General features: G+C 47.9%; 1 protein-coding gene across 2 annotated transcripts in view; it reads left to right on the top strand.

The window, feature by feature from the left end:
• LOC104374706 (bifunctional methylenetetrahydrofolate dehydrogenase/cyclohydrolase 2, mitochondrial) overlaps nt 1-27171 on the top strand; it is a 78283-nt gene that overhangs the window by 33137 nt on the left and 17975 nt on the right. Inside the window, exons 8-11 of one of the 2 annotated variants that reach the window (XM_086611843.1) lie at nt 5811-5924; nt 11038-11158; nt 11908-12060; nt 12368-12422. The exons of the other annotated variant lie outside the window; for it this stretch is intronic. Coding sequence (XP_086467969.1) covers nt 5811-5924; nt 11038-11158; nt 11908-12060; nt 12368-12422 — 443 coding nt within the window. Of the gene's footprint in view, nt 1-5810; nt 5925-11037; nt 11159-11907; nt 12061-12367; nt 12423-27171 lie in introns of those variants that run through there. 2 annotated transcript variants of the gene reach the window in all.

Genomic DNA, 27171 nt, shown 5'->3' with positions numbered 1-27171 from the left:
ACTTGAGTAATCAGGTTAGTAATATGCCGTTTGGACTAACCATTATTAGCAAATAACTGCTCATTACAGTTTGTCATGCGATGAATTCCCAGCCAGTTGCAGATAATTCCTTTGCTAGTAACCTGCAATTCCAGTTGATTGCATTTTGCACAGTAGATAAGCATATCGAGTTAGGATTAATTGCTACGTTATACTAATTCCTTACACAGAGGTTGACTTGACAGGTGTTAAGTTAAATGCTTAAAAATAAAATAATCTTTACGTATTTACCTCTTCACACAAGCTTTAAGCTGTGTGTTGACTGTGGATGGTCTGACGTGGTTCGTGGCTGCAGCTAACTCAGCTGTCAGAGCCTGCTTTCTGTTCGGTACTTCAGCAAGATCTGCACCTTCAGATCTTAGTCCAGTACAGGCATGCCAGTAGCACTGGTTTAAAATGAAACACAAAAAAAACCCACACAAAACACCCGCCACACCAAAAAACAACTTTTTCTGGAGGAGCTGAGTGTTTATGGCTGAAGTTGCAATGGGAATTTTGCCACTGGAATCTATTTTTCCTTGAAGACAACTTTAGTTTTTGTTTTTGTCCGTGTTGTGAAGCAGCAAAACAAATCAACCAGGGAGCTGTATTTTCTCTTTTTCGGATTCAAGTTCCCTTTGGAGATGGTAGAGTGCCTTTGTTAGAAGGTGCAAGCCAGAGCCAGGACAAGAGGCTGACCAGGTGACTCAGCTGCTGCTGGGCTCTGCTGTCGATTTTGGTGGTTAGAGCAGACTCCTGCGGCTCCTCAGGAGCACACACGGTTTGGGGGCTCATCTCGCAGCCTACGGAGCGAGCTCCGCAGCTGCCAGCGCTCTCCTGGGTATGGAAGCTGCGGGATCACAGTTGGCAGATCACATCCGTGCTGCCCTCCTGGGATCGTCCTGCCCTCGTCTCGCTTGAACATTCCTGGGCCGGCCGGTCAGCCAGGTCAAACAGTCCAAAACTGCCCCTGGCTGACAAAATTTGGCAGGATTAAGTTACCATCTGTCCAGCCACAGACTCTGTGTTTTGCTCCCATGAGGAAAGGGCAGCCTGCTGCAGGTAGATCAGCTCGAACAGGTTGTGAAACTATGCCCCAGAGCTGTGCCCGAGCTGATAATAATATTCAGATGAAGAAAACTACCTTGCAGCCCCAGTCCTGACTGTGGTCTGTCACTGCCATGGCTGGAATAAGACTTCTGCCCTACCTTTTCCCATATTCTCCAGTACTTGCCAAGTCGCAGTCCTTTATGCTCGTTACCAGTTAGGCGCATGTGGGCAAATGGGGGGGAAAAAAATGGTTTTGGAAACATTCTTAGCAATACCTTTTTCTCTTTTCTCTTAGAAGTGAAGAAGAAGGCTGGCTTTATCACTCCAGTGCCAGGAGGGGTGGGACCTATGACTGTTGCAATGCTTCTGAAGAACACGCTCATAGTTGCTAAAAAGCTCATTTACTAGAGCAAGCGGGCTACCTTGGAAGAAGAATCGAAGTTGTTCTATTTATTGATACACAAAACATTTATTTTTTACTACAAAGATATTTATTTCTACATTGCATTTATTTATTTCATGTGGAGTACACTGAACCCGATGGTTTACAAAATGTTAAAACACTTTGCGTTACCTCCTACTGACTTACTGTGAGCAAAAACGAATCGGAAGATGCAGCCTGTGCAGATACCTTGGTGGTGGTCAATGATGTGTGTCAACGTGAAGAACGAAGCGTGAAATTATGAATTTACTGTGTGTCTGGGGATGGGGTGCAATCACTGAAATGTTTTAAGCGCTTGAGATCCTCAGTTTTGATCAGACAGTATAACGATTAGGTTTCAACATGCCAGATAACTTCTAAAAATATGATTGGGGTTCTGAGGTCACGAAGCTCTCTGGATGTAGTTTGAAGTCTTGAAAAATACTTTTTTTTAAACACGTAGAGATTGCAGCAGGAATCTTGAATATGAAAAGAGTACAAGACGGAAATTTTTTGTTGCAGCTGCCAGGGAGTAATGCTGACATGAATGCAGATGTTCAGTACCTGTTTTAAAATAGTCAAGTAAACTTGAATGCTGGTGAGATTCTGACCTTAAATGCATGCATGAGGTGTGAATGAAAACGTAGCTGGAATTGAGGCCAGAAGTATTTTTTTTTTCCATGTCTGGATTTGTTTGACAAAATGTTTTGGTGCATAATACCCTCATCCCACAAAACCTCTGAATAGATGACTTGGCTAGATCAGGCTTGAACTAGGTAGAATGTAGTTAAAACTATACGTATGTACATTATGTGTAAGGGAGGGGGAGAAGAGGAAGAGAAAAGCAGAAGTTCATTCCTGGTTAAATCTTTGTGTTAGAATTTTAAGCCATTTAATTACTCTTTTTTTTTTTCTGAAACTGCCCAAAAGGTGTTTTTTTCAGTCCATGATGTCAGGCGCAGCCCCGTGAATCCTTGGCTGCAATGTTTTGTTGCTTAGAGAGGGCTATATGGGATAAGAAGATCTGTATGTTTCTGTTCCCAACAATTTTAGTTCCAAGATAGGTCTAGAATAGTCTGGTGCGATGTAGTAGTTGGAGCAGAGTTTCTGCTGAGATGCCAGTTGAACTGTTGACGTGAAGAGCCAACCCCAGTTCCCACTGAAGGCAGTGGGAGCCAGTCTGGACTTTCTCTTCGTGTTTTTATCTCAATTGGGATAACTTTGATTTTTTTTTTCATCAAGAGCCTTAGGTGTTTGCCAGTAGACTATAAACAACTCGAAAAGCGAAGAAGAAAAAACAACGTGGCCAAAGAGTACTGCCGTTAAACAAAAAAATGCGCTTGCTGTAATAAAAAAACCAAGATGGATCATCACTCCTGTGCCAGTTGTTCTTACGGTCGACTTTGAGAGTTGTGTTTAATGCAGTGTTGACAAAAGAGGTGGAGAGAATTATTACTAAATATATAGTACCAAGCTGTAGCATAAATGTTAGGAGAATCAGGGAGATAATACGTAGACTGATCAACCCATCATCGGCTAAGATGGAATAAAACTCCTTCAGTTCTGTTAGTCTTGATGAAAGATTTTAATAGGGTTTTGGAGCTGGCTGTGTTGGATTTTTAATCAATGTGTTAAAAGTGGAGGCAATTGAGGTCTTCTGCATGTAGTCATTACTTTTGTCCGTCTGTTGACATTGCTGTTTTAGTATGTTTGTTTTCTTCGGCTCAACTATAATCATCTCTGCGTTTTTTTGCAGAATAGTAATTTATGGCGGTTTACTTATGTCACTTGAGTGAGTCTGCCCCTTCCAAGTCCTGCAAACAGTTTATTGTGCATCTTAAGCTTTTTCTCTTCTCACCCACCACATGGTGGATGGGTCAGCGTTACACAAAAGCCGGTGAGACTGAGGTTTCACTCAACGACGTGCTATTTTCAGAGCTGCCAGGTGTATCTGTGCGAGTATTCTTCGCTGGGAGAACATCCAGAAGGAGCGTCCGGAGGGAAGGGCCTACTAACCAACCCAAAAAGCATGCTTGTGTGCCAGACCTGGTCAAGTCCGGGCCAAGCACGAACGCCCTGTGGCAGACAGAGGCACGGCCTGATCCACGAAAGCCTTCTCCCAGGCCTACCGCACCCAGCTCTGTTGCCTAATGACAAAGTCACCTCTGGGATTCAAGCCGGATTAAGCTCCCATTGTGTAGACGTGTTGAAAGCAAGGCTCATGAGACTCAGCCCTGCTCAGGACTGATAGCAGAGGTTATCCGGGTAGCCATAAACACTCCTTTTGGTCTGCGGAGTGCGTAAGCCGCACTCGATCAGTGTGCAGGCATGCAGCAATTCAGGATGGCAAAGGAAAGGAAAAGCCTGGAATGCGGTCCGTGAGCAGGAGAAGGCATAATTAAAATGTGCATAACGAGCTTGTGTTTTTCCCTGAACATGTGAAGTGGTTAGATTTGATCCTACAGATGACTGAGGAGAGCGCAGTGTAGAGGGAGAACTTGAGCTGACCAGTTATTGGAGCATTTATCAGCAGATTTTTGGTTTTAAAACATAAAACTTGTGCAATGTCTTTGTTGTTTGGAGCTCACAGTTGAGAAAGAGGAAGTTGTTGCTGAGGTGAAGTGTGCAGCTCTCCTTTGATGAGAGCCGGGTTGTTGATGTGTACATCCATGATTGAACTGGGCCTTTCTGGTGATCTGCCCCAGTGCGTTTGGCTACGTACGTACCCTCCAGAGAGACGGGTCCTACTGGTTCCGAGCGGCCTGCGACCAGGGAAGTTGGACAGCGTTTGAGGCTGTGGAGAGTGGTTTAGTGTAAGAAATGTGCATGACAGGTACGTCTTAGAGACCTACGAATGCTGTCTGTAAAAAGTAGGATTGTTCTTACTATGCCTACTCGCATCCTTGGAAAGGTAGAGCTGGGCTTTCGTGGCAGTGCCGTGGCAGGAGTAAGGAAGGGATCACCTAAAATAGGAGGCAGCGGCTTGCACGCCTTTTTGCTCCGTGTTTTCTAGGCACCAGTACTTTGCCAGCTTTTGTCTTCGGCCCCGCACGACCGCGTGTAGCTCCAGCCAGTCATCCCAACCCTGCACTGTGCTGGGGGCCTGCCTTGCTCCCCAGTGGGGTGCGCGCGGAAAGGCTGGAGAAAAAGTGATTAGCATGCCCCTCGGGCTCGGCAGAGCTCACGATCAAAGGCCTCTTGCTGGCAATCACTGATGGAGAACTTCACCCGTTATCTTTGTGTCTGATCGCTTCCCAGTCTTGGCACCGGCTGTTCTCGCAGTTCCTCTTCTGCGTGGCAGGGAAGCGAGGTGGAGGGAGGGCAGAGGAAGGAACAGCAGCGAAGCAGGGGCTGGTCCCTGGACCCTGAACTCCACAGTGGCACCCTGGATGCTGAAAGTCCTCCTGGAAGTCCCACCAGACCTACGTTGCTAAGGGAAGGAAAGATCACGTTTTTCACAACACGTCATTTTTCATGTTGCTCGCCTCTGCTCTGCTGCATTTCGTCGATCTGCTCTGGCAGATACCGGGTCTCTCCTCAAAACTGTATCTTTGCATGCACGATTATGCCCACAGGTAATAGGAAACCCAAGTTTCAAAAGAAAACCTGATCCCATTGCTAGATAATAGTAGTTTCCTAAATAAATGTGCGGTTGCCCCGGGGGCTGAGGTTGTTGCCAGATGCACCTTTTTTTGATTGGCGAGAACAGCGGATGACGCTCCGTGGCGTATAAGTGCGAGAGAAAACACGGGAGGACAGATAAGCAGAGCGAGCCAGCCGGGAAGAAGAGCAGAGAAGGTGTTAAAGCAGCTGCTTGCCATGGCATTTGGAATGCTAATCTATATTTTGCTGAAAGGTAGGTTTGGAGGAGGCTCTCGGTGGCCTAAGATCCACGGCTTTGTTGGACAACAGTCGGTTCCTTCGGAAATAAGCGGTAGGGGTGGGATGCACGCAGAGATGCTGCGGAGCAGAGTTACTTTAGTGATTTTAAACCTGGATGAGATTTTAATGGGTAGACTAGAATTAAGTCTCTTTGAAAAGAAGCCTCTTAGACTGGTAAATAGGGGTGACATTGTAGTGTTACAGGGATCTGTGTTGTAAATTATGTAAGATAATAGAATGGAGAAGAGAATGGATGTTTATTTTGGAAATTTGCAAACAATAGTTTGTTTCACCGCCATCACAATTGTGCTGTGGCAAAAGGAAGTTTGAGGCAAGAATGTTTTAAATTAGCTGCATCCTATCAGAATTGTGTAAAGTGAGTACTTGTTTTCTGGGTGAAATGAACCTTGAATGGGTATTCTGAGTTTTTCTGTTACAGTAAGCATCTATTTGCATTACACAGCAATGGGGGCACTGAGCGAAGAATCAGCCGTTACTGTTTCATCCCTCAGCACAGACTTATGGAATAATTGGACAAAAAACAACGCTGAAGGTACCTTTTTTTCTGTTTGTCTCTGTTATTCTGTCACTTAAAAAAAAAAAAAACCACAACAAACAAACACAACACAACAAAATGACCCCAAAACAAACTAACCCCACAAAATCTATGATGATGATAGGTGCTCTAACGCCCCTGTCATTTGGGCACTGTGGGATTTTGCGTGCCTTTTACTTGTGAGATGAGCTGCTTTCTTCCTGGAGCCTTCAAAACCTCCCTGAAGTGATAGCTGCCACGAGGCTGGGCTCAGGGCTGAGCAGCTAAAGGATCGTCTGTCCAAAGGCAGTTAGAATTTGAAGGAGATGTTTTGAGGCTCGTGGGGATAGATGGTCCATGTTTCTGATGGCTGTTTCTGTGACTTTGAACTAGCACTCGGTTTCCAGCTGTCCTCGGTGTGCACACAAGTGAGAAAGCAGCAAGGCTATTACTGTTGCTCAGGAGGTTCTTTCTTTGTTGCAGCTTTGCTTTGGGCTCTCGCAGCTTCCACAGCCCTGTGCAGCGCGCTGGCTCTCTCTTCTCCTGCTTTTTCTTGTCTGCCTGACATGTGAACTCGAGCTCTTTGCCTGCCAGCATCTGAGAGCGGAGCGCTGTGTTTATCCTGCCAGCTGCGTTCTCGGTGTTCCTTCGGGTGCTAGTGATGTCATTGCGTTGGGAGAGCTGTGCGATCTGCAGCTGAGGTTTTGGCAGGTCAGTAAAGGAGAAAAGGGTTTGAACTGTGATACTTAGTAATGTCTTTGTACTTGAAAAAGAGCATAAACATGCACACAAATGCTCTTTGTTCATTGTAAGTCATCGCAAGATGCCTTACAAGCTTTTTTTTAGTAAATCCAGAAGCTCTCTGTTTTTCTCCTAACAAGTCAAACTGTTTTGATTTTTTTATGTCTGATTTGTCATAGTGGTACAGTGTTATATATACCATCATCTGTACATATATCTTATGTACATATATCATTCGTGGCTTTCATATATATGTATATAAAATATGTAATTTATATATATATGTTTCTCCACACAAGCATATATATATATATACAGACACACGTATGTATGTGAATTCAAGATGATTTTTGACTGCAGTAGTTTGATTTATCAGCCCAGCACTGTGGTCTGGTTTAGTGGATTTGTCTGTGACAATTCTTCCAGAGCCACAGACAGCAAACAGGAGTATAATGAAGTAGAAATATGTTATGACTCGTTAAGTACCCTGTTGGAATCATTTCTAGAAAGCAGGAGTTACGGATCATGTTTTAACAACTAAGAGGTGTATTTACATGGACACAGCCATGTCTGTAGTTGTCCCATGTACCTTTGTGCTAACTGACCAGCGCTTTTGGTTGAGAGTGTGTTCCCTTCAAAGGCAGAAGCAGATTCACAAACATACAAGGACACGTTTACGTGGGTGGTTAAGAGTATATTTTGGTGGACTTTTACGAAGCCACTGGTAAGAAAGAAAACAGCATTTCCAGAAAGCAAATTGGAAAGGAATGCCTAAAGAGTCACCAAAGCAAGTGGCTGTAGCTCTCTGAGGTTTTCTTGTAGCTCCTGTTCTTGGGCAAGTTAAGTTTGTAGTGAAGTTGATAACTAAGGTTCAGTAATACTGGATCCTAAGAAAATGAATTCCTGGTTAAGTATCACTGGAGGAACTGGGTTTTTCTTATGGGATTGCACGTCCTCTGGGGACTGAGGTGCAGTTTGTGGAAAACTATTAATTTCTGCTCAGTCCCTTTGCCTCCCAATTACAAGAGCAAGTTGTATTTCCTTAGTTTACGTTACATAGGCCTTACTTGTCACAAGTTCTGGGGCTAGGAAACAGGCTCGGTGATCCACCGTGGGGGAAGAAGGTGACGGAGAGGATGCCGGGCTGGGAGCTGGCGCAGCAGGGGTAAAGAACTTCTGGCGCCATTGGGGCTGAAGAGAAGCCTTCATTGCAAAATAGACAGCTGGGAGTAGATGAGGGCTTGGGTTTACTGGGCGAGAAATGAGATCCCTTCATTGCCACCAGCTGCTGCTTCCATGCAGCTGGGAAGGGAGGCCCTGAACCTGGGGCTGACCCTTCCCTCCCTCCCCGTTCCGACTCTCCCGTTCCTCCCCGGCGCACCAGGCTGAGCTGTCGTGGGCTCAGTGGCTGACTCGCTGTTGCCGGTCTGTCCGTTTTGGCATGCCCAGGCTTCCAAGTACCTGCAGTTCTGATTTCGTGTCAGATCTTGCCAAGTGTAGCTGTTCGAGTGACTCAGTTGCAGGCAACTGTCAGGTGCTTACGCAGCATGCTTGTCTTTGCTCACGTGACATGAAAGGGCACATGGATGTGTTTATTCAACAGCTTATGTAGTATCCAGGTGGATAATACGATATGAATTAGCATAACGCTCTGGGATGGGTAGGAAAATCGTTCTTTTTGTTTTCCAGGCTCATCGTTCTTTCAGAGGTAATTTGTACTTTTGCAATGCTCAAATAATCAGAGTTTTTGTGTGCGTGTTTAAGATCTGATCTTGCAGCCCACAACGGACAAAGCCCTTGCTCCTGACAACAAGGGAGGAACGCGTTGTTGGTTGCCTGCGCAGCACGATGTTTGTCTCAAACGCTTTCCAGGCAGGCTTCTGCTCTCGGCTGACCTTTCTTTCTAATGACAGTACTAATTTTCACAGCACTCAGGGGAAAAGCTTTCTCCTACCTGCACCAAGCGAGGTTTCGTCCACGTGTTGGTGGGTGGAAGGCTGCTGCCTCTCAGCAACGGTGACGTGAACGAGGAGGGATGTTCTGGCTGCGTGGATCCATCTGCTGGAAGTCGGAGTAGAGGTGGCTGGGGAGCTCGTGCCTCTGGCTTGTAAATCTCTCCCTTCCTCACTCATTTTTTTCCCCTTGTATGGCAGAGATATAAGTGAAATATTAAACCTGCCCAGTAGCCATCGCCTCGGGGCCCAGTAGAAGAGTAGTTCTTTGGGCAGCAGGAAACATGAGGTGAAGGGTCCTGTTGAGTGGTTACGTTTAGTTTTGTGGTTCAGCTGAAATGATGGTTCTAACCAGTTGGTGCCAAAGAGTTTGAGAAGAGGCACGGAGGAAGCGTGAACGTGTCGTCACCTATTTTCTGACTCTTCCCTGCGGAGCTTCAGTAGCTGGTCCGCGGGTACGTTAGGCCGAAGTAGAAATGGGCTTTTGCAGGTCTGCTTCATCCTGGGTCTCCTTGGCATGCTGAGCCCTGCAGCTGTGTACCACGTGCTTTGTTTTCCCTTGTGCTTTCCCTGACAGCCTTGTACAGGCCTCCTGAACAGAAAACAGTATCATCCCTCTCTTGTCATAAAATCTGTCTTTTCTTCCTGAAATCTGTCCTTTTTAAGTTCTTCTTTTCTTCCTTTGAGGAAGTTCTTCTTTTCTTCTTTTCTCCCTTTAGGGACCCTGACAGTGCAGGGTGAATGGTTGGACTCGATGATCTTGAAGGTCTCTTCCAACCAGACGATTCTGTGATTCCTTAAATGTGTCCCTCCGAGGCCTGGTCCTGTGCTGACTGTGCTCTCAGCCAACGAGCCCGTCCCCAGAGCTCACCAGCAGCGCTCCTGGAGCCAGCCCGAAAAAAGCCAGAGCTTGGTACTCGAGCCCACGGGCCACCAGCGCCAGCTCGCTCCCTCGCAGAGTGTTTGGTCCAGGCTGGACAGGGCCTTCTACAGCAGAGATACCCTTCTGGTCTCGGTGCGTGAGGACAGCCTGGCCGTGGTGGCGTGGAGCTCACTGCCCGGTGATGCCACGCACAGATCCGCTCCGGGAGCAGCTGCCAGCGCTCCCCTGCTGCATCGTAGTGCCCGACGGAGATGGAGCCTCGGGCTCAGCACATCCTTCGCTCTGTGTGTGTTGTCCCTTCATTGCTAGGCCAAAACTGCAGATTTGGTTTGTAGTTTCTAGTGTTGCGTTTCTAGCTTTAGGTCTGCTGTCTCTACAGCTTGAAGAAAAACTTGTCGTTTTTCCGAACAAGAAGAGAAAAGATGCCCTTTTCTCAGCCCAGAGGAGTTCATTCTAAAGCAAGACATGTTTTTTCCACCTTTGTGGATTTTCCTGAGAAAATGTAGTAAAGCAACGTGTACTTTTTCAAGCAGACTTGAATTATTAGTTGTTCTCTTTAGGTCTCTTGATAAACTGGAAGCCTGATTACTCTCTCAGGTTTTAGAGGGCACTGTTTTCAAAGTAGGGTTGTTTGATCTGTGTAACGCTGCTGGCATTGTGCCTCGTAGGTGTCTGTACCACGTGATTCACAACTCAAGTGGTGAATTGCTCTAACGTGCAGGTGTAGAGTAGAGCAGTTGTTTAGTCACTCTGAGCAGACCTTGTCACCTTCCTGCGGGATGTCATTTTTCTTGTGGTCGTAGCTGAAAGGTGGTGTTGACATACACTCAGGTAGGAAATCACCTTCACCCATCACTCACACAGTCCCCTGAAATAGTAAGACATTGCTTGGACACCCCACCAGTGATTCCTGTAAGTGAGTAGAGAGTCCAGTTCAAACAGATACTTGCTTTGGTGGTGAAGCTTTTGAGCTTTCTCTTCACTTGGCAGTCTTGGGTGATTACAAGCATAGTTGAACACTCTTCTAGCTTTAGACCATGGAGAATGGCTGGAGGGAGCAGTCCCACCAGTCATCCCTCACTCGGAGCTGCAGAGCTGGCAGGTGGGAGTGTTAGGAAGGCAGTGGTTTGTCTTGTGATGGAGAAAAGGAAAAAGGAATTAACTAATAGTTTGAATTCAGAGTGGTAAGCATTCTGAGAATAATTCAGTGCTCTTTTTGTGTCCCAAACCTCTGATAATCCTGGGCTGGTTTTTCTGATTGGATCGCAGGTTGGATAGTGCTGATGTTACCCTGGATGAATCTCCCATAATCATTTTTATCCATGCTTCTCGAGAGCAATTAATTTATTTACAGGGTTTTTTTTTCTGTTAAACTATGCTGGAATGCATTAGAAGCTTCTTCTGCTTCGCAGTGTTTGAATCTGCTCATGAAACATATCACCATAAATCTAAGTACTGCCTTCTGCAGGCAATGTCTGTTCAACTTGAGGTGTGAGAATCCATTCAAATGTGGTTTTTTTTCCTAAATATAACGAGACATTTTCCCCTTTTACAGTAGACTACACAGAGAAGCCAAAACTCTTGAAGCTTATGCAGACCTGTCTTGAAGAGCACCACAGTTACTGTATCAACGGGCTCTGTGCTTTCCACAGCGAACTGAGGAAACCCATATGCAAGTAAAAAATTCTGCTTATAAGTCTCCTTCTTAGAAAATAACAACAGTAGCATTGTTTGTCAGCTAAATGTTAACTAACGTCATTTGACTCGTTTTCAGCAGAGTACAGCTCTGAAGTGCCAGTCAGGTATTTGCAGGCTTGAAGTTTGGCACAGGCTGGAGAGCTGTGGTGGCTCAGGACGGTTACTGAGGCAGTAGTGCTGTGCTAGTGTACTGCTAAAGAAGGGAGAGGGAGGGTTCACAGCTTTGTAGGCCACTGCCGTGATGGCGTCTCGCATCACAACTGGTGCTAGAGTGAGTGGCAGAGAAATAAGTGCTTTTTCATAATGGGCACAATGAAGGGGGCAGGATCATCCAACATGTCAGCTGCCATTCCCTTACTCCACAGCTGCTTACACACCGATCAGGACTGTGGTGTCCTTAACATTTTCTGGGTCTGTGCTGGACAGCTTTGTCCTTTGGAGATGTTATAGCAGCAGAGCAGCACACAGTCCACACCCTCTGTGATGAGGATATGTTTAGACTGCGTTTGCTACTACAACTGCAGTGCTTGAGTTAGCTTTAAACTAGATAGACTGGGGCAACTGGTAGTCTTGATGGAGTGAAGAGGTTCTGACTGAGCACCAGGTTCGGCCCATCCTCGTTTAGACTTGTTCTAAATTGTTTCAAACTGATGAAAACTAACATGTGTCTCTGAAATAAAAAGCATTACGAGCTCGGAATAATTTTTGCATGGTGTATGTTTTGTAGGTGCCTCGCAGGTTATAATGGAGAGAGGTGTGAACATTTAACACTGAACTCGTATGCACATAACTCTTACGAACGCTACATTGCGGTGGGAATCGGTGTAGGAATACTGACCAGCGGGATACTTGCCATCATCTACTGCTACGTAAGAAAGAGGTACGGGCAATATGTGACCTTCTGATTACACACATCTGAATTAAAGTGGGCAGGAAGAAACAGTGTGCAGAGTTTCGAGGGCACTGGGAGTGTGTCCTTGCCTGGTACTGCTGTGCAGTGTGATCTTAAAGGAGCTGACACTCTGTACTTGTGCTTCGCCATCTGCCAGTGGGGTCAAATGCTGCCATGGTCTGAATCGTGGGTTTCATCGGGGCTGCCTGAACAAGTTAGGCCGTGAGGTTCACCTTCTGGGCTGCTGTGGTTTGAGATTTTTCTAATTAACATCACGTGATGTTGTCCATTTTAGATGCAGGAAGTTGAAATCACCCTACAAAGTCTGCATGGGCGAGACGGCGTTGTGAAGACGTGGCGTTGGGACACTTACCAATGTGCCTGTGAACGGGAGGAAGTTGTGCTGGGAAGGCCACCCCGTGCCATTTGGCAGGTACCCCAGCCTGGCTGATGAGACGAAATAAAGGGAACGACCGAGCGAGAGCATAAAAGGAACTCCTGCACAACTGACGGGCTCCGCTCACTTTGGAAGAAAGACTCCCTCCTTTCAGGAAAGGTTGCTGGATGAGCAGGTCCGAACAGCTAAGGACACTTGCAGCCCTCTCAGCGCTCTCCTGTGGTTGGTACTTGCTGAGGGGAGGACTGGTCAGTTTTAGCTGTTCTCAGTCATTTCAAGCCCTAGTACAGTGTTCTACTCTGGTCTTTTCTGTCTGTTGCGGTTCTCTTTTTTCCTTCTTTTGTTTTCTCCGGAGGAAAAGCGCAACCGGTCTCACCGTGGAGTTGTACTCGGAGCATCATGTGCTGACAAGAAACCCATTGGGTTCTGATTTCAGCGTCTGCTGCCTATGTGTGTGGATAAACAGCCCTCTTCCAGCACAGCAGTTATCTTCAGCGCGCCAAGCAAAGTGTAGGCTTCTGTTGCCATAAAGGACAAAATCATAAAATGCTTTGGACTGAGGAAAAAGGATGGTTCCTGCTGAAACTTAGGAATAGAGAGTAAGCAATTCCTGGGAAACTAGATCATGACATCTCTGGGCATGGCAAGTTTTTACTATTTTCGTAAGCAAAGGAATCAAGTATCTTTCTCAAAATGGATTATTGAATGTGCTCATGACCGAGAACTCTGCTCTTCCCTGACATCATACAGCAGCTCATCAGACTCACGGAACTTCAGGCAGAACATGGCCTTGCTGCACCGTGCTTTCAGCACAAGACTTTGGTTGCTAGAGAAGCTGAAATCTTATTGTGAAACTGAAGTGTGTCTTTGCCCAGGAAACAGACTCTTTATTCCCTTTTCACGTGACGTGCGCAATGTGACCGCTCAAATAAGAAAGAAATGACCCTAGGGGTTTTGTTCCACCCTGACCAAACAGATTACATGTCGGATGCTTGTTTTTCTTCGTCTTGTCTACCAAAAAATCACAAGGGTAATAAGATTTTGTTCAAGGAAAAGAGAAGAAAGTCGGTTCTGAAGACGTGGCACTAACTGTGACTTCTCAGTGACAGTCGGAGTGTTTGCTAGCGCTGGTGGGACTGGAGATGGCTCTCCGAGATGTTCATTTCAGCTGTTGCACGTTGTAGATGCATCCGCTGTGCTTAGTCATCTACGAGAAAAAGGCAGTGAGGTACTTTGTGATTTTATGAGATGATATAGGTGCCTACATTTAGGTGTCCTGCTGGAAAGCTCCATTTCTTTGTTTTGTGAGGCAATTTTCACCACAGGATGCGTGTCATTTGTTGAAAAAACCCCAAACAAACCCCTGTGTATGTATGAGACTACAATGATAATGCTGAAATGTGTATGGACGACTGGGTTTTGAGAGGATAAATGTACATTTAGCACTTGAGTGGTCTGAAGTTCAGTGAGCTTCTCGCACGGGGGGATCCTGGTCAGTAGCTGAGTCACCTGGCTCTCCATTTGATACTAATAAATAAAACAACACATCACACACTGTTTGCTTGGAGTCCCCGTGCAACAGGCTGGAGCAAGTGCCACGTGCATGCACAGAAAGGGTTCTTGGTGAGGAGCTGGGTGGAGACAGACCCCAGTCCTTTCCTCTGCCTATTGACACGAGTGTTTTGTAAGAGGCACCGAGCTGATTTTCTGACTCAGCCTTTTTACTTCCTTCATCTCAAGTCAAATCTTCGGATCTCTGTATTGTTTGCTGCTTTCCATTCTTCCTCCCTTTTCTTAGTATCCACTGAGAGGCAACTTCTGCTCTTCATGATTTTCGAGTCAACTTTTAGTAGCTGACCTAACGTTTTCTGCCTCGCATTTATGTAGTGAGAGTGCAATTAGATGTGAATACAATCTGTGCGTCCGCACATAGACACAAAAAAACCACCCTTCAGTCCTCTCACTCACCGGACAGACTGATAGAAACATAGATGTCATCAGGCAAACGCAGCTGGAGATCTTTCTTCCTGATCTTGGAGAAAATTTTAGGTCTTGGTAGGCCAAAGGATGAAAAGCTTCAAAGCTTTCATCCCACGAGTGAGTCTCCTTCTCCGCAGTGAGTTGTTTCTTCCTGCACGAGTGTTGCAGCCTCTTCTAGAGGACCTGCCTTGGAGCAGGCGCGCGCAGTAACACGGCTTGCTCACAGTGTGCGTGTGCTTTTAAAGGAGATCTAAGGGCAGGAGTTGGAACAACCGGGCTATCTCTTGACCAAAGAAAGCTGTTGGGGAGGGATGGATTTTGTTTGGTTTTAACCATTTGCATGTCCTCTTAGTGATTTTTTTGAGACCCTTGAAGCGCCAGTGGCCAAGCAAGGTAGGCAAGGGCTTTTTCACAAGTATTTACTCCTTGCAGTGAGATGTTCTGTACCTGTAGAAACACACAGTTGCTTCCTTCTTTTTAACATTTGGTTAAACATAATTGTAAAGGGAGGTTTATTTCAAGGCCACAATTTAGCAGGAGACTAAATAGTGAAATATTTTTTCTAGTTTGCTTTCTGCTCCAAGGCAGCTTTAGAAAGGCTGCCAGTGAAAGTTTGCTGAGATTTTTCTGCTAGTGGAAGAAAAGGTCCAAAGTGAAGCAGCGGATGAGTCTGCGCCGTCAGGTGTGAGGGCAGGATGCGAATGAAATGGAAAGACAAAAGATGGGAAGAAGGAAGGAAAGGAGGTCTTTGATTTATTTTAGTTGTCTTTTTCCAAGCGGTACCGAGGCTTCCAGAAGTGGGTTTCTCACCTCCCGGGTGCCGTACGCCCTTTGTGCTGATGCACAACCTCAGAGCAGGCTACCAGCTGCTTAGGCATCCAGGGCTGATGGCACAAACACAGATGACAGCTTTCTCCATCCATCTGCAGTGTTTACAGGCTGTAGCCCGTGTGGGAGAAGAGTGTTGTCTTTGCAGTTTTAAGGGATTTCATCAGGCCCAAGCTGTGTTTGAGGCATCGCGGCGTGAATGAATCACTCTGCTGTTTGGTGCAGTGACCCGACCGAGGAAGCCTGCCTTGCCTCAGATTGCTTCGTGGAGTCAGCCGTGCTGAGCCCTGCCTTGATAAGTGACAGATGCTACCGGGCTAGCACGGTGTGTTGCTGCTTACAGTGTTGAATTTCCTGCAGAACTGGCCTGGCAGAGCATCAGGATCATCTTTCCTGGCTCATTTATCAGGCTCAGACTCCTTCTGTAATGGCATAATTAACAGTCGTAAGCTTCTGCTTCCTATTCGCTGCACGTGCCAAAAACTGCCAAGAGGAGACCCTGTGTCTGCACGGCTTTTCGGCAGTCCTGCATCAGCTGCTGTGTGGCACCAGCTCAGCAAGGCCAAGAAGGAGAAGTTAAAGACTCGGAGCTGCCTTTCTGAAGGACAGAGCACTTGCCCTCTGTCTGATCCTGGTTGTGGAACCACACTGGCTTTTCCTGCCGTGCATCTCTCCAGCCTAGTTGCCCTTAAGCCACCCAGCCCTCACATGCTTCGCTGGCATCTGCAGTCACCGTGCAGGTGTATGTTGTTGCTGATGCTTGGCTGGGACTTGAATACCTCCCCTGAATCCGACACCCATTTTCTGTCGAAGCGTGTGGGTGGCCTGCAGTTGATCTGATCCCAGCAAGGTCTATTTAAAATGGCGAGATGCAAACCTATGGAAAAGATGGCTGTCCTTTCAAAATACTGCATTTAGTCTTGGAAGGAAGTGTAAGGAGGTATATCGATGGCGAACGTTGGCAGTACGTGGTGCTCCTCTCTGCCTGCCTGACAGGGTGCACTGCTGAGGAACAGGGACGCAGCTGATCCGGCCATCCAGGCTGGAAGGGCACAGGAGCATCCCGGCCACCGGCCCATCTAGTCTCATAGCCAGCCAGCGACCGCAGCCAGTGCCAGAGGCTCCTGAAAAAGATCTTGGAGACCTGGTGGCAGGCAGGTAGGTAGGACAGATTTCCCTCAGAGAGTATGTTTTTCGTGATACCCCAGCAGGGTTTCGGGTCCTTCCCACTGACTATGGCAACCCGGCTTCTTCTAGTGCACATTGGAAGTAAAGAAGTGATTTGTGCTTGTGTTGTTACGATGTGCACATAGTCTGAGTCTAAGTACTGGGTTGTCTCCCAAGAACTAGCTGTGAAACTGGTTACTTGACAGTGACTCTAGACTTTATGCAAAAGAAATGCAGAAAACCAAACCAAACAACAACAAAAACAAACAGAAAAAATAATATAGTGCTCAGCAAAATTTTATAGCTTTGTCATTCTTGACACCCATTACATGTTTTAGTAAATTTGTGGTCCATGAAGTACACTGTAGTTGGAAAAGTATCCCACAAAGAGAGGGCTAACTTGGCAAAATAACTGATAGAATAATAAAGTTCAGAAAAGCTCCCAGGAACCCTGAAGCTTGCAGTCCTCCATGGGTTTGTCTTTAGAGCATCTCTCTGAAGCAAGGCCGTGCTTTGGGGAGGATGTCCTGTGGAGAACTAAGGCAGGGAGGGATTAAAGTCGCGTGAAGGAGAGGAATCAGACTTTCCAAACGTGCTTGTAGTGCTGTAGCTGGTAGATCTTTCTGCTTCTTTGGATTCTTTTAGGCAGTGGTTCTCTAGTAGATCGATAGCAGTACTGAGAGAGGGGAAAGAGGGGTCAGTCTTGGCAAAACAAAAAGTGTGGTGGCAAACAGCAAGAGCTTCTTTTTGAATATTCAACTCTGTATCTTGTGTCACATCATTGCAATTTTTTTGTTTGTCTTTTAACTTTTGGAGCTATTCAGAAAACTGTCAAGACAAAATGTGTTTGAAATGAGACAATTTGCATGCTGCAGATAAATAATCTGAAGGCTGTATTCAGTCAACCCCAGCCCATTTAGGTAGAGTCTTCCATAGCCCTGCGCCTTTCAGTGGCTCCTGGCGTGGAACATACCAGCTTCGTGGCAGTGGAGTAGCTGGATCCAGTCGCTAGAAAACGAGCAGTGGGGAAGAATGTACTGGCCAGTGCTTGCATTTCACAGTGTCACTTGGGTGGCCCAAAGGCACCAGCGAGCAACTGCCCTTGCCAGCTGAGACTGGAAGTGCTGGCTGCACGGCTCGGCGCTCCGCAGCACTCTGATGACATCTGCTGCTCCGTGTCGTATCGTTGGCCTTGCTCTGGAAAGGGAAACGCCAGCAGAGGTCTCTGGTGTACCATAAATCCAGGGAATCCTTTGGGACTCCTTTAGGACCCAGTTAACAAACAGAAGTGCAGGTACTCATTAAAAGCTCAGTGTAAGTAGTCATTAATTATCACGGCAGCAATAAAATCTTGTGCTGTGACTAGACTCCGGGCTGCTCCGACTCTCGCTGAGCGGCAGCCAGAGCAGGCTCTGTGGGAAGCGGCCCTTGGCAAGCCGAAGGAGGTGTCACGGCGCAGCCAGCGCCGCCGATTTGTGCGGGAGAGGAAAAGGTTTGGTGGGCTGTGGCTGGGAGCTGTTCCTCCAGGCCCTTTGCGCTAGTCGCCGCGCGGGTGGGAAGAGCACGCTCCCACGTGGGTGCTGGGGTTAGCAGCGGGATCGAGTTGAGAGCAGAGTTTGGCTTGGTGTGTGGGCCCATCAGAGGTTAGATAACTGCAGGGAGAGGAGGTGAGTGCCCCTTTTCCACGAGGAAATAGAGGCACAGCAAAGGGCAAATTGCTTTCTCCAAATTGCGTGAAGCCAGACATGGGCATAGTCCCAGGATCCAGGTGACCACGTTCCTCCGGTTTGCAGACCCACCTTCTACCTTCATATTTAAGGGAAGCAGCCTGAGGCCTGGAAAGAGAGCCAAGTTGCCGCTTGCTGGATTTGGTGGACATCTTGTTAGAGGAAGGATAGAAATTGGTAGCACCAAAGTCTGAATCTTTTTGTCTGTCTTGCTGGGGCTTCAAATTGATACGTGTTCACCTAGAAAAGGAAGTCAAAATGTAAGCACTAAGCGACACACAAAACCAGCTATAATGCTGAGAAGAATTCTGTCATGGAGTTTTTCACAAAGCTGATCTCCAAAGATCAGGTACAGTCCACGTCCTGCTGTTAAGTCCACACAGAAGCTGCAGTTCACATCACAATATAGAGATTGTTGCGTGGCTGGTCCAATACAATTGTTAGGATGTTCGAGTCAAATTAAAATTCTGATTTTATTTTTCAAAAATATAAATGTAAACAGTCTGAGAGACAAAATTTCCCGGACAAATGAGGGTAAAAAATGTTTTGAACGCTCGTAGTCTGCAGCAGCTCAAGATGAGCTGAACTTGGGAGTCGAGGCATGTCTTGCATAGCTGTTTTGGGGGAGTTTTCCTTCTGATGGTTTGGGGTTTTTTATTCCCTATTGTGGAAATAAGGCCACCTGTGAAAGAGAGCTGTAGCTCTAGGTTCAGATTCCCAACTCATCCAAAGGTCAGAGATATCCAAATGCGAGAGTTTGACTCCTGAGTCACTTAAACACTAATTTTTGATGGAAATGTCATGTTGAATTCATCTGATGAATGTTGTTAAAGAAATTTCCTTTAAAAGATTCCCTAGTAACGTTATTTTTGAACAGTTTTTTGTCCTTTAATAAGCCAAAAAATATAGTTCACTGTAGTTTGAATGCCTGGTATTCACACACCAAGCCGTGATTCCCGGTCATGACTGGCCGAAATGCAGCACGGTGGCATTGCCGTGGGCTGGTTAGAGGCAGGCTGATGGGAGCAGCCTGAGGTGGGCACCGTGGGAAAGCTGTGAGCCCAGGGCTGAGTGCCCGTACCTGCTGCCTCAGACCTGGGTTGCTCCTGGAAGCCCAACCTTTGGAGTAGCCGTTGCTGTTTGCACATTGATCTGCCATCACCTTCAGCTTCCCAAGGCGAGGAGCCACGTTACGATCCAGGGACGGGAGCGTTGGAGCTTTGTCACTGTCGCTCCATGAAATACCTTGTGCTCTTTGCCTTTGTTGGTTTGTTGTTTGGGTTTTTTTGTTTGGGGGTGAGGCAGGAGGCCAGGGAATGCAAGAACCTTTTCTGTCTTGTGTCTTCCAGACCGGTGTGCAGAGATGCCTTTCCATAGCTCCGTCTGACAGAGAGCACAGTCGGGGCTGAAACACGAGAGGACAGGGCCGTGCTTTGCATGAGCATCTGACTAACTCGGGCAACGCTAATTTGTTTGACATCATTTCTAGACGTCAGGCTCAGTCTGTTTGTGTCCCATTGTTATGGCCAACCCCATGATGAGCTGCATTTTATTGACATCTGCCTGCCATTGGACAGAGCCCGGCAGCGGATTTGAATGTGAGCGCTCTTCCAGGAAGCTGGCTTCATAGATACTGATTCGGAATTTCGAGGTTGCGGGGCAACAGATGAGCCTCGCAGCCAGCTGTGCCAGCTTTACGTAACAGGGAGTACCCGGGCACGGTGGTGCATCCCTGCTGTGCCAGCCAGGCAGCTCAGCAGCCACCCTTTGGGTGGGTGAAGCAGGTTGAGGTGAGGCAGTGGCAGGCAGGGACACAAGGGGGGACCCGGAGTTACGTGTTTGGCTCATAGTTTTGTGCTTTTTCCCCTCTTTTCAAGGCTGCAGCATGACGTGCTTGTGTGTGTTTATTGGAGGTACGTTGTTCAGGAAGAGGAGTGCCAGGAGAGGCCCCCCAAGTGGCCTCATCCCTGTTTGGGGTTTTTGGAAGCTGTCAGCATCTGAAGCGTTGGTTTGTTGGGTCCGAGTCTGCGTGGCTCTGGCACAACGCGTGGTGGACTTCGGCAGCTGGATCTGCCTTCTGTCTCTAGCGGTGCAGGCAGTGAAGCTCGGCAAACTGGGATTTGGCATCGTTGCAGGCGTGGGCAGGGGAGGGAAAGGAGCTGCTGGCAAGGGTGGGAAGGCAGATGGTGCAGCTGGACTTCTGAACAGGACATTGGGTCTGCCTTGTCCAGGTGCACAGGACTTGGGTACGTGTTGGTCTCAGTCTTGGCTGTTTCCATGAGTGCGGCCTTGCTGGCGTTAGCAGTGCCGGTGTTGTTCTGTGAGTGCCGAGGATTTCCCTTGCAATGGGTAGTGCAGGTCTAGAAGAACAGCCAGCCTGTCTTCATACTATTGTTTTTCTTACCCAGCTTTCTCATTTTCCAGCTAGAAGGAGTTTTTTAGCTCTAGCTGCCCATGGATAATTGTCGTGGTGTCTGCTGCCACTCTGAGCAGTGCCTTTCCAGGCTGTCCCAGTTCACCGGAGCGAACCGGCATACTGAAACGCAGGCAGGACTCCCGAGGAGCTGAAAGACAGGAAAGTCTCTTGCCCTTTCCCCTTGCCTTGTTAATACTTCTCTTGACATTTTTGGTGGCACGTTCACGACTTCTCATGTGCAAATACATTTGAACGTTCTCCTCCCTCGGGCACTTCTCAGCCATCTCCTGAATTCCTTCCTCCATCACTAACTTTTTTCCATCAAGATTACAGCAGCAAAAAAATGTTCTCTATGGGCTAGGTGCTCCCCTATGCATGAAAAATGAGTGCAGGTGCCAAGAAGCACCAAGAGTTTCTTCCTGATTGTTCCCAAGAAGAATGGGGAGTGACGCAGGCAGAGGCCACGACCTTACATCGACACGCACGCGCTCCGAGGCCGGCACAGAAACGGCCGTGACCTTGGCGGAACAGTAAGGAGTTTGGGAGCCGTCGGACCGAGTTGTGAGGCCCCTCTCGTTGCTCCCTGGCCCTTTCCTTCTGGTCCAGCACAGTTCCTTTCAGGTTCGTCCTTCCTGGCCTACTCAAAGCAGGTGTCCCCTCTTGCCACCGAGAGCAAGTGCATGGGTGCAGAAGGAAAAAGTCCAGGTTTACTCTGCGTGGAGAGCTTTTTAACTCCTGTTCTGAGCTGTGCCAAGGGCTGAGCTGCACCTCACTGAGAGTAAACTGTGAGAGGTCTCAAGGGGTTGGGAGGAAAGATGGAACCTGCTCTCCTTGGTTTCTGCTCCTGTTACTCAGGGCATGGGTGCACTGGTTTGACCTCCTCAGTTCGTTCAGGCAGAGGGAAGACACTGCTGTAAACTTGTCCGGTGCCCTCTTGTAATTCTGGTGCCACATTCATACTGCAGCCTGGGAGGTCTCTGAAGGGATGTTTAAGATGATCCCAAGTAGGATTAGTTTGATTGCTTTTTAAACCATTGAGTGTTTGTGAAATGTAGTGGTGAAATGCCTCAACAGAAGGCCTTTCAAGAGAATTAACCATCAAGTAGGGATCTGTGATTTTCCCAGTAAGCTCTGGCCCAGCTCCCGGCTCTGCTGCAGGCTGTAGTAAAGTGTCTGTTGACTTCAGTGGCTGCAGACTCGGGCTACTTGCACCGTCTGAGTCCTTGGGTATTTAGGTGTTTGTCCTTTGAGTGCCATGGGATCCCTAAAAGTTCCCGTTTGTTTGTTCTGTTTTCTTTAGTAGGAAGGACCATGATGTATGAGACGAAGGTAGAAGATAAAAACCAACGTGCTGTTCAGCTACAGCAGCTTAGAAATGTAAGTGTGCTTCGAATGTTACTCTGAGGTTAAAAAACCCTGGGTGGAAGAGAAAACTCAGGGGCACTTGACTATATATAAGCACAGTTTGGGAAGAGCCTGTTGAAATCCTGGGCGGTTTTCCGTCAGCTTCATGAGGCTTCGGAGCAGACCACAAGTGGTTCCAGTGACACAGGAGAGTCTGTCACGTTGAGGCCCTTGTCCTGTTCACGCAGATGGAGTTGTAGCAGAGTCAACATTGTTGATTTTGAGCAGTGGCTTGCGAAGTACCATCTGACAGCGGTGGGAATTAGACTCCGTGTGTTTTCATGGGATTTTTTTGATCAGCCCTGCATCGGTTCTTTGGGCGTGCCACAGGGCTTCTGGAGGCTGCGTGCATTATCCATAATTTGAGTTGAAGTGAGAGTGCTTCTCTCCTTCAGTACAAATAGTTGTATCCATTTGTCCTGACGGAAAACATGACACGGGCATGAGCCAAATGGCCTTTGTCTTCAAAACATTTGAGTACATTTGTTTAATTGTGTGAATTGCTTTATTAGCTCGTTCTTCCGTCAGCACTGCAGCTGTGTGCTGCCACACACGGGGTTTCTGTTACACCAAACGACACTTCATGTGCTCCGTGTCTAGTTGACATGTCTAGATATTTAGGTGCCCCGTGTGCATGGTAGAAAATCTGTGGTTTGAACGTGTACCACACCTTGTGCTGATGCAGAGCTGAGGCTCTGACTTAGATTTCAGGTGTTTTGGTAACGTCAAACAGCAAGTTTGTCTTTGATTTCTCATAAAAATAATCTTTGTTAACCCACAACTCAGGTTGGTCAGATCAGTACCTGTGCAGAAAGCCCTGCAGAAAACATCCTGTTATTCTTGAAATAACTCAGTTAGGGAGAAATAAAAAAAAAAATTAAAAGAAAAAGCAAACCCAGACCCCAGAAAACGTGGGGGAGAATTGGATCCCATGTGCCCACTGCCGTGTCCGTCCCGAGCCCCGTGTGAGTGTTCCGAGGGGGGACTCTCCTGTGGCGTATCTGTACGCGAAACGATGCTGATCAGAGCCTGCACAATCTTCATATTCTGCACAAAGTCCTCAATCTAGTCCTTCCCACACGTTAAATTCCCCCAAAGTTTATGGTCCTGTGCAAATGCAAAAGTGATCATTAATAGGAATAATATGAAATTGCAATTTCATATAGTTTAACGCAAGTCACTGCCAAAGAAATCCAAGGAAACATTTCCACATATCACGAGGAATTAGACGGTAGAAAAGAAGCCTTCATCTGCTTCAGGAGGCCTGTTATTTCACAAGGTCGAGCTCAAACATGGGCCCATCTCAAGCTGTAGGCCTTCTAAATCTCCTGTCTTCTGTAAAGCAACAAACTCCGTGGGTGCAAGACAGGAACTAAAGGTTTGTTTGGCCTGTGCGAAGGGTGAGGAAGCAGTGGAAGGAAGAAAAGGTTGGTTGGCTGAGACCACCGTGCACAGGGTCTGACGTGCCCCGGCTTGCAGAGTAAAGTGGCCCAGAGGACAAGGTGGTTGCCACATTTGATTATCATGACCTGACAGTTTTGTTGCTCCTAAATCTCTCTCCTTGGTCAGCTTTAAACTTTCATTTCCTGCAGCATGAAGCATCAGGACCAGGAGTCTGGGAGGCAGCCAGCGCTACTCCAGCTCACCGTCCGCGGAGGAGGCCGTCCATGAGAACAGCGGGACTCTGGATCGCAGGACACGCAGGTACACGTCTGTCTCCACACGTGCTTTCGGTTAAGTCGCTGATGCTGTGTGTGCCTCGGTGCTCCTGTCGGAGAGCTACTGCCGTGGCTACAGGGATGCTATGGGGTGAATGTGTTGCAGACTGTGAAGGTAGTTCCTAGGTGCTGGGGGATGGTAAACCTGCATGTCCAACACAAGTAGGACATGGAGCTGCTGGAGCAGGTCCAGAGGAGGCCACGAGGATGATCTGAGGGCTGGAGCACCTCTGCTATGGAGACAGGCTGAGAGAGTTGGGGCTGTTCAGCCTGGAGAAGAGAAGGCTCCGGGGAGATCTTATTGCAGCATTCCAGTACCTAAAGGGGGCCTACAGGAAAGCTGGAGAGGGACTTTTTCCAAGGGTGTGTAGTGATAGGAGAAGGGGCAATGGATTTAAACTGAAAGAGGGCAGATTTAGATGAGATATAAGGAAGAAATTTTTCACTCAGAGGGTGGTGAGGCACTGGCACAGGTTGCCCACAGAAGCTGTGGCTGCCCCATTGCTGGAAGTGTTCAAGGCCAGGTTGGATGAGGCTTTGGGCAACCTGGTGTAGTGGAGGGTGTCCCTGCCCTTGGCAGGGGGGTTGGAACTGGATGATCTCTGAGGTCCCTTCCAAACCATTCTGTGGTTCTATGATTCTATGATTCTGTGACTACATCTGTAGATCAAACACCAGTCTGGCCCTCAGCGCACCGTGCCGGGAGCAGGCAACTTTTCCGCAGCCAGCGGAGATGATACAGAGGCTCCCCTGGCCCACAGGCTGCAGGGAAGCTGAAGGCTTCTCTGTCTCTTCTCGTGCTTTTGCTGCTCGCCTCCTTCAGCCCTGCTGTCCATAAACAACTGGGGGGAGTTTCGAGTGTTGCTAATTTTAATAAAGTGGTTTTAGGAATGCTTTGCCTCTCTGGAGCTTTCATAACATGTACTATTAGAGGCTTTTGGCAAGAGCTGTAAAGCAAATTGCTCCCACCCTCTCTAGCACGCGGTGAGCAGTGTCTGTCCCAGCAGCCACGTGACTGGGAGGCTGAACGCGGCGCAGCGCCCGGTGAGCTGGGAATGGCCTTGTGAAACACCCGGGCCTCCGTGTCCGGCACAGAAGCGCCAGCCTCTGCCCTCCCACTCTCGCTTCGCCCGTCAGCTCTGCCAGCTCGTGCAGTTTTCCGGAGCTGCTGATTTTTGAGCTGCTGGGGAGTGTTGTGCCGTCGGGGTTGCACACCCTTGCACCACGGTCGCCTCTAAGCCTGTATTTCCTTTGCTTTTGAGGGCTTGCATCAGACTTGCAGGCACTCCTGAGCAGAGACATTTGTGTTTATCTGTGTACCTGGTAAGGGAAAGGTAAGCAATTTTTATGCTTTAAATGCCTCTCGTATCTCCCCAAGGGCATCTAGTGATCACATTCCTTAGCTGTAGATACACCTGTAGTGGGTGTAAGTTACAGTTTCCTCCTGCTTTATCTGCAAAGCAATCTGAAGCCCAGCCGAGTTCATAGTGCAATACACCTTAGAGCAAGTGGCGTCAGGACTTCGCTCCGCTGCCTTTTCCTCCTTGTTTTAAGCTAAGGAAAAAGCTGATGATCACCTCTCTTACAGCCAACACCTTTTTCAGATGCGGTTGTCCGTGCTCAGGTGGTGCTACTGATGGGTCAGAGGTGTGGAACACAGGCCTAACGTTTCCCACTTGTGGTGGCAGCAGGAATGACAGCAGAGCATTCCGTGCCCACTCGTGGGTATGGCCAAGACAGCTCGTAGAGCCAGAGCACAGGCCTCTCTCAGGGGGTCTCTCCTGCCCTCCTGTTCCTTTCACCCAAGTGACTCGCATAGGAGGAGAGGAGAAGAGCACGGTGACACCGGCCCTGCTGAGGTTTTTCTAGGAATCAGACTAAAATGAGACATGCCATGGTTTTTTCTTTCTTGTGACACAGCAGATGACTCATGTCCTTTTTACCGAAGTCTGGAGGAAGTGTGCGTGCAAGGGGAAGGAGCTGCAGAACGGGAAGGTCGTGAAACGTAGGGAAGTTTATCTCCTTCTCCTTGGACTTTTGTGCAGGGTGAACAAGGCTTGCAAGTCCTTTGCCTTTTTCTGATAGATGCTAAGGGCTGTTGGGAAGAAAAGTCATTGCCGGACCGCCAGGTGCCGGTGTGTATTTTGTGCTCGGCAATCTCGGCTTCGTGGGCTGCCGTTCGGCCGGGTCGCCGGTCAGGATCGTGATCAGATAAAGCAGCAAAGGAGGGTGATGGCTGCAGGGCATTGGAGCCAGGAGATGGGAGAGGATGGAGGCGTGCTGGTGACAGAGCAGCTCTGGCTGCGAGACGCGCTAAGCGGCATCCAGCTGGAAGCAAGGGGAAGAGAAAGGCTGGGGTTTAGAGTGGGCCCAGCTAGTAGCCAACGAGGATTGTTACATGCCACTGGAGGAACGGGACTGCTTCACGGAAGAAGAGCCTGCAAGGCTGGGGAATGCACCACAGTCACCGTTCTGGGACGGAGACGTAGCTGAGGGGCTGTCATGGCCCTTCTGAAGAGGCCAGGGTGGTAAGCCGTGCACTCTTTGCTTTCAGAGCTGTCTTCAGAGAGGGTGGTGAGCTGGACTGGCTTGGACAGACAGCTTTTACTGCAGTGCACAGCTTGACTGGGTATCTCCGTGTGGGAGATGGCATCTTGGATGAGAGGCTGTATATATATTCTGGTCAAGGGTACGACAGAGAGGGAGACATGGGAGCTGAGGGAAACCAGCTTGACTTGGAGAAGCGTAACGGTCCATGGGGACAGTGTTAGGACCTGTGCAATTTGCAGACCCCAGGGGGTTGGTAAGAAGTAGCTCTGAACTTCAAAGGACACCAGGTAGCTGCGACAAGATCTCTTTTAGATGCAACATGTCTGGAAACAATATGTTTTCTCAGGAGGACTCTCATCTGCCCAAACAGTATTGAAGATTGGGTCAACTATTATTTCTTGAATGCTTTACTGGCCTCTGACCTTACGCTAGCACAGTTGTAGCCTGGAGTTACAGTTGTTTAAGGCACTTCTTTTCAAGCTGAGGCTGTAGTGTCAGACTGGTTGGCACCAGTGCGCTCCCAGTAGTGAGTTTCTCACACGTGGATTAGGAGTGGCACAACTCAGTGCTTCTAGTTCTCCTACACCAAGGGTTCTTACTCTTGCTGTTTTGTTAGCTTCCAAGCTGGAGCTTCCCTCTGCGTGAAGGTAGCTCCTCCATCCCCCAGAGCTGGCTACCTAGTCAGTTAGATATGTGCCAACTGGAGTAGCTGTGCATTGGTTTTAATACAGTATTTAGTTTAGAAGGAACTTTCGGCCTCTCTCTAACTCCGCTGAGAGGGCATTTCCCAAGGTGGACTGCTAAAACATGAGCAATTAGTGTTAGGGCTTCTTTTTGAAAGGTGTTTTGAGATTTACTGCAGGAAATTTGCAGGATTATCAACAAGTGTTTAATTATTGACCATCGAAACAC

Source organism: Tauraco erythrolophus, chromosome 5, assembly GCF_009769465.1.
Source record: "Tauraco erythrolophus isolate bTauEry1 chromosome 5, bTauEry1.pri, whole genome shotgun sequence".
In the NCBI taxonomy this organism is placed as follows: domain Eukaryota; kingdom Metazoa; phylum Chordata; class Aves; order Musophagiformes; family Musophagidae; genus Tauraco; species Tauraco erythrolophus.
Note: the sequence above shows the minus strand (reverse complement) of the source record. Positions and strands in the feature narration are given on the sequence as shown.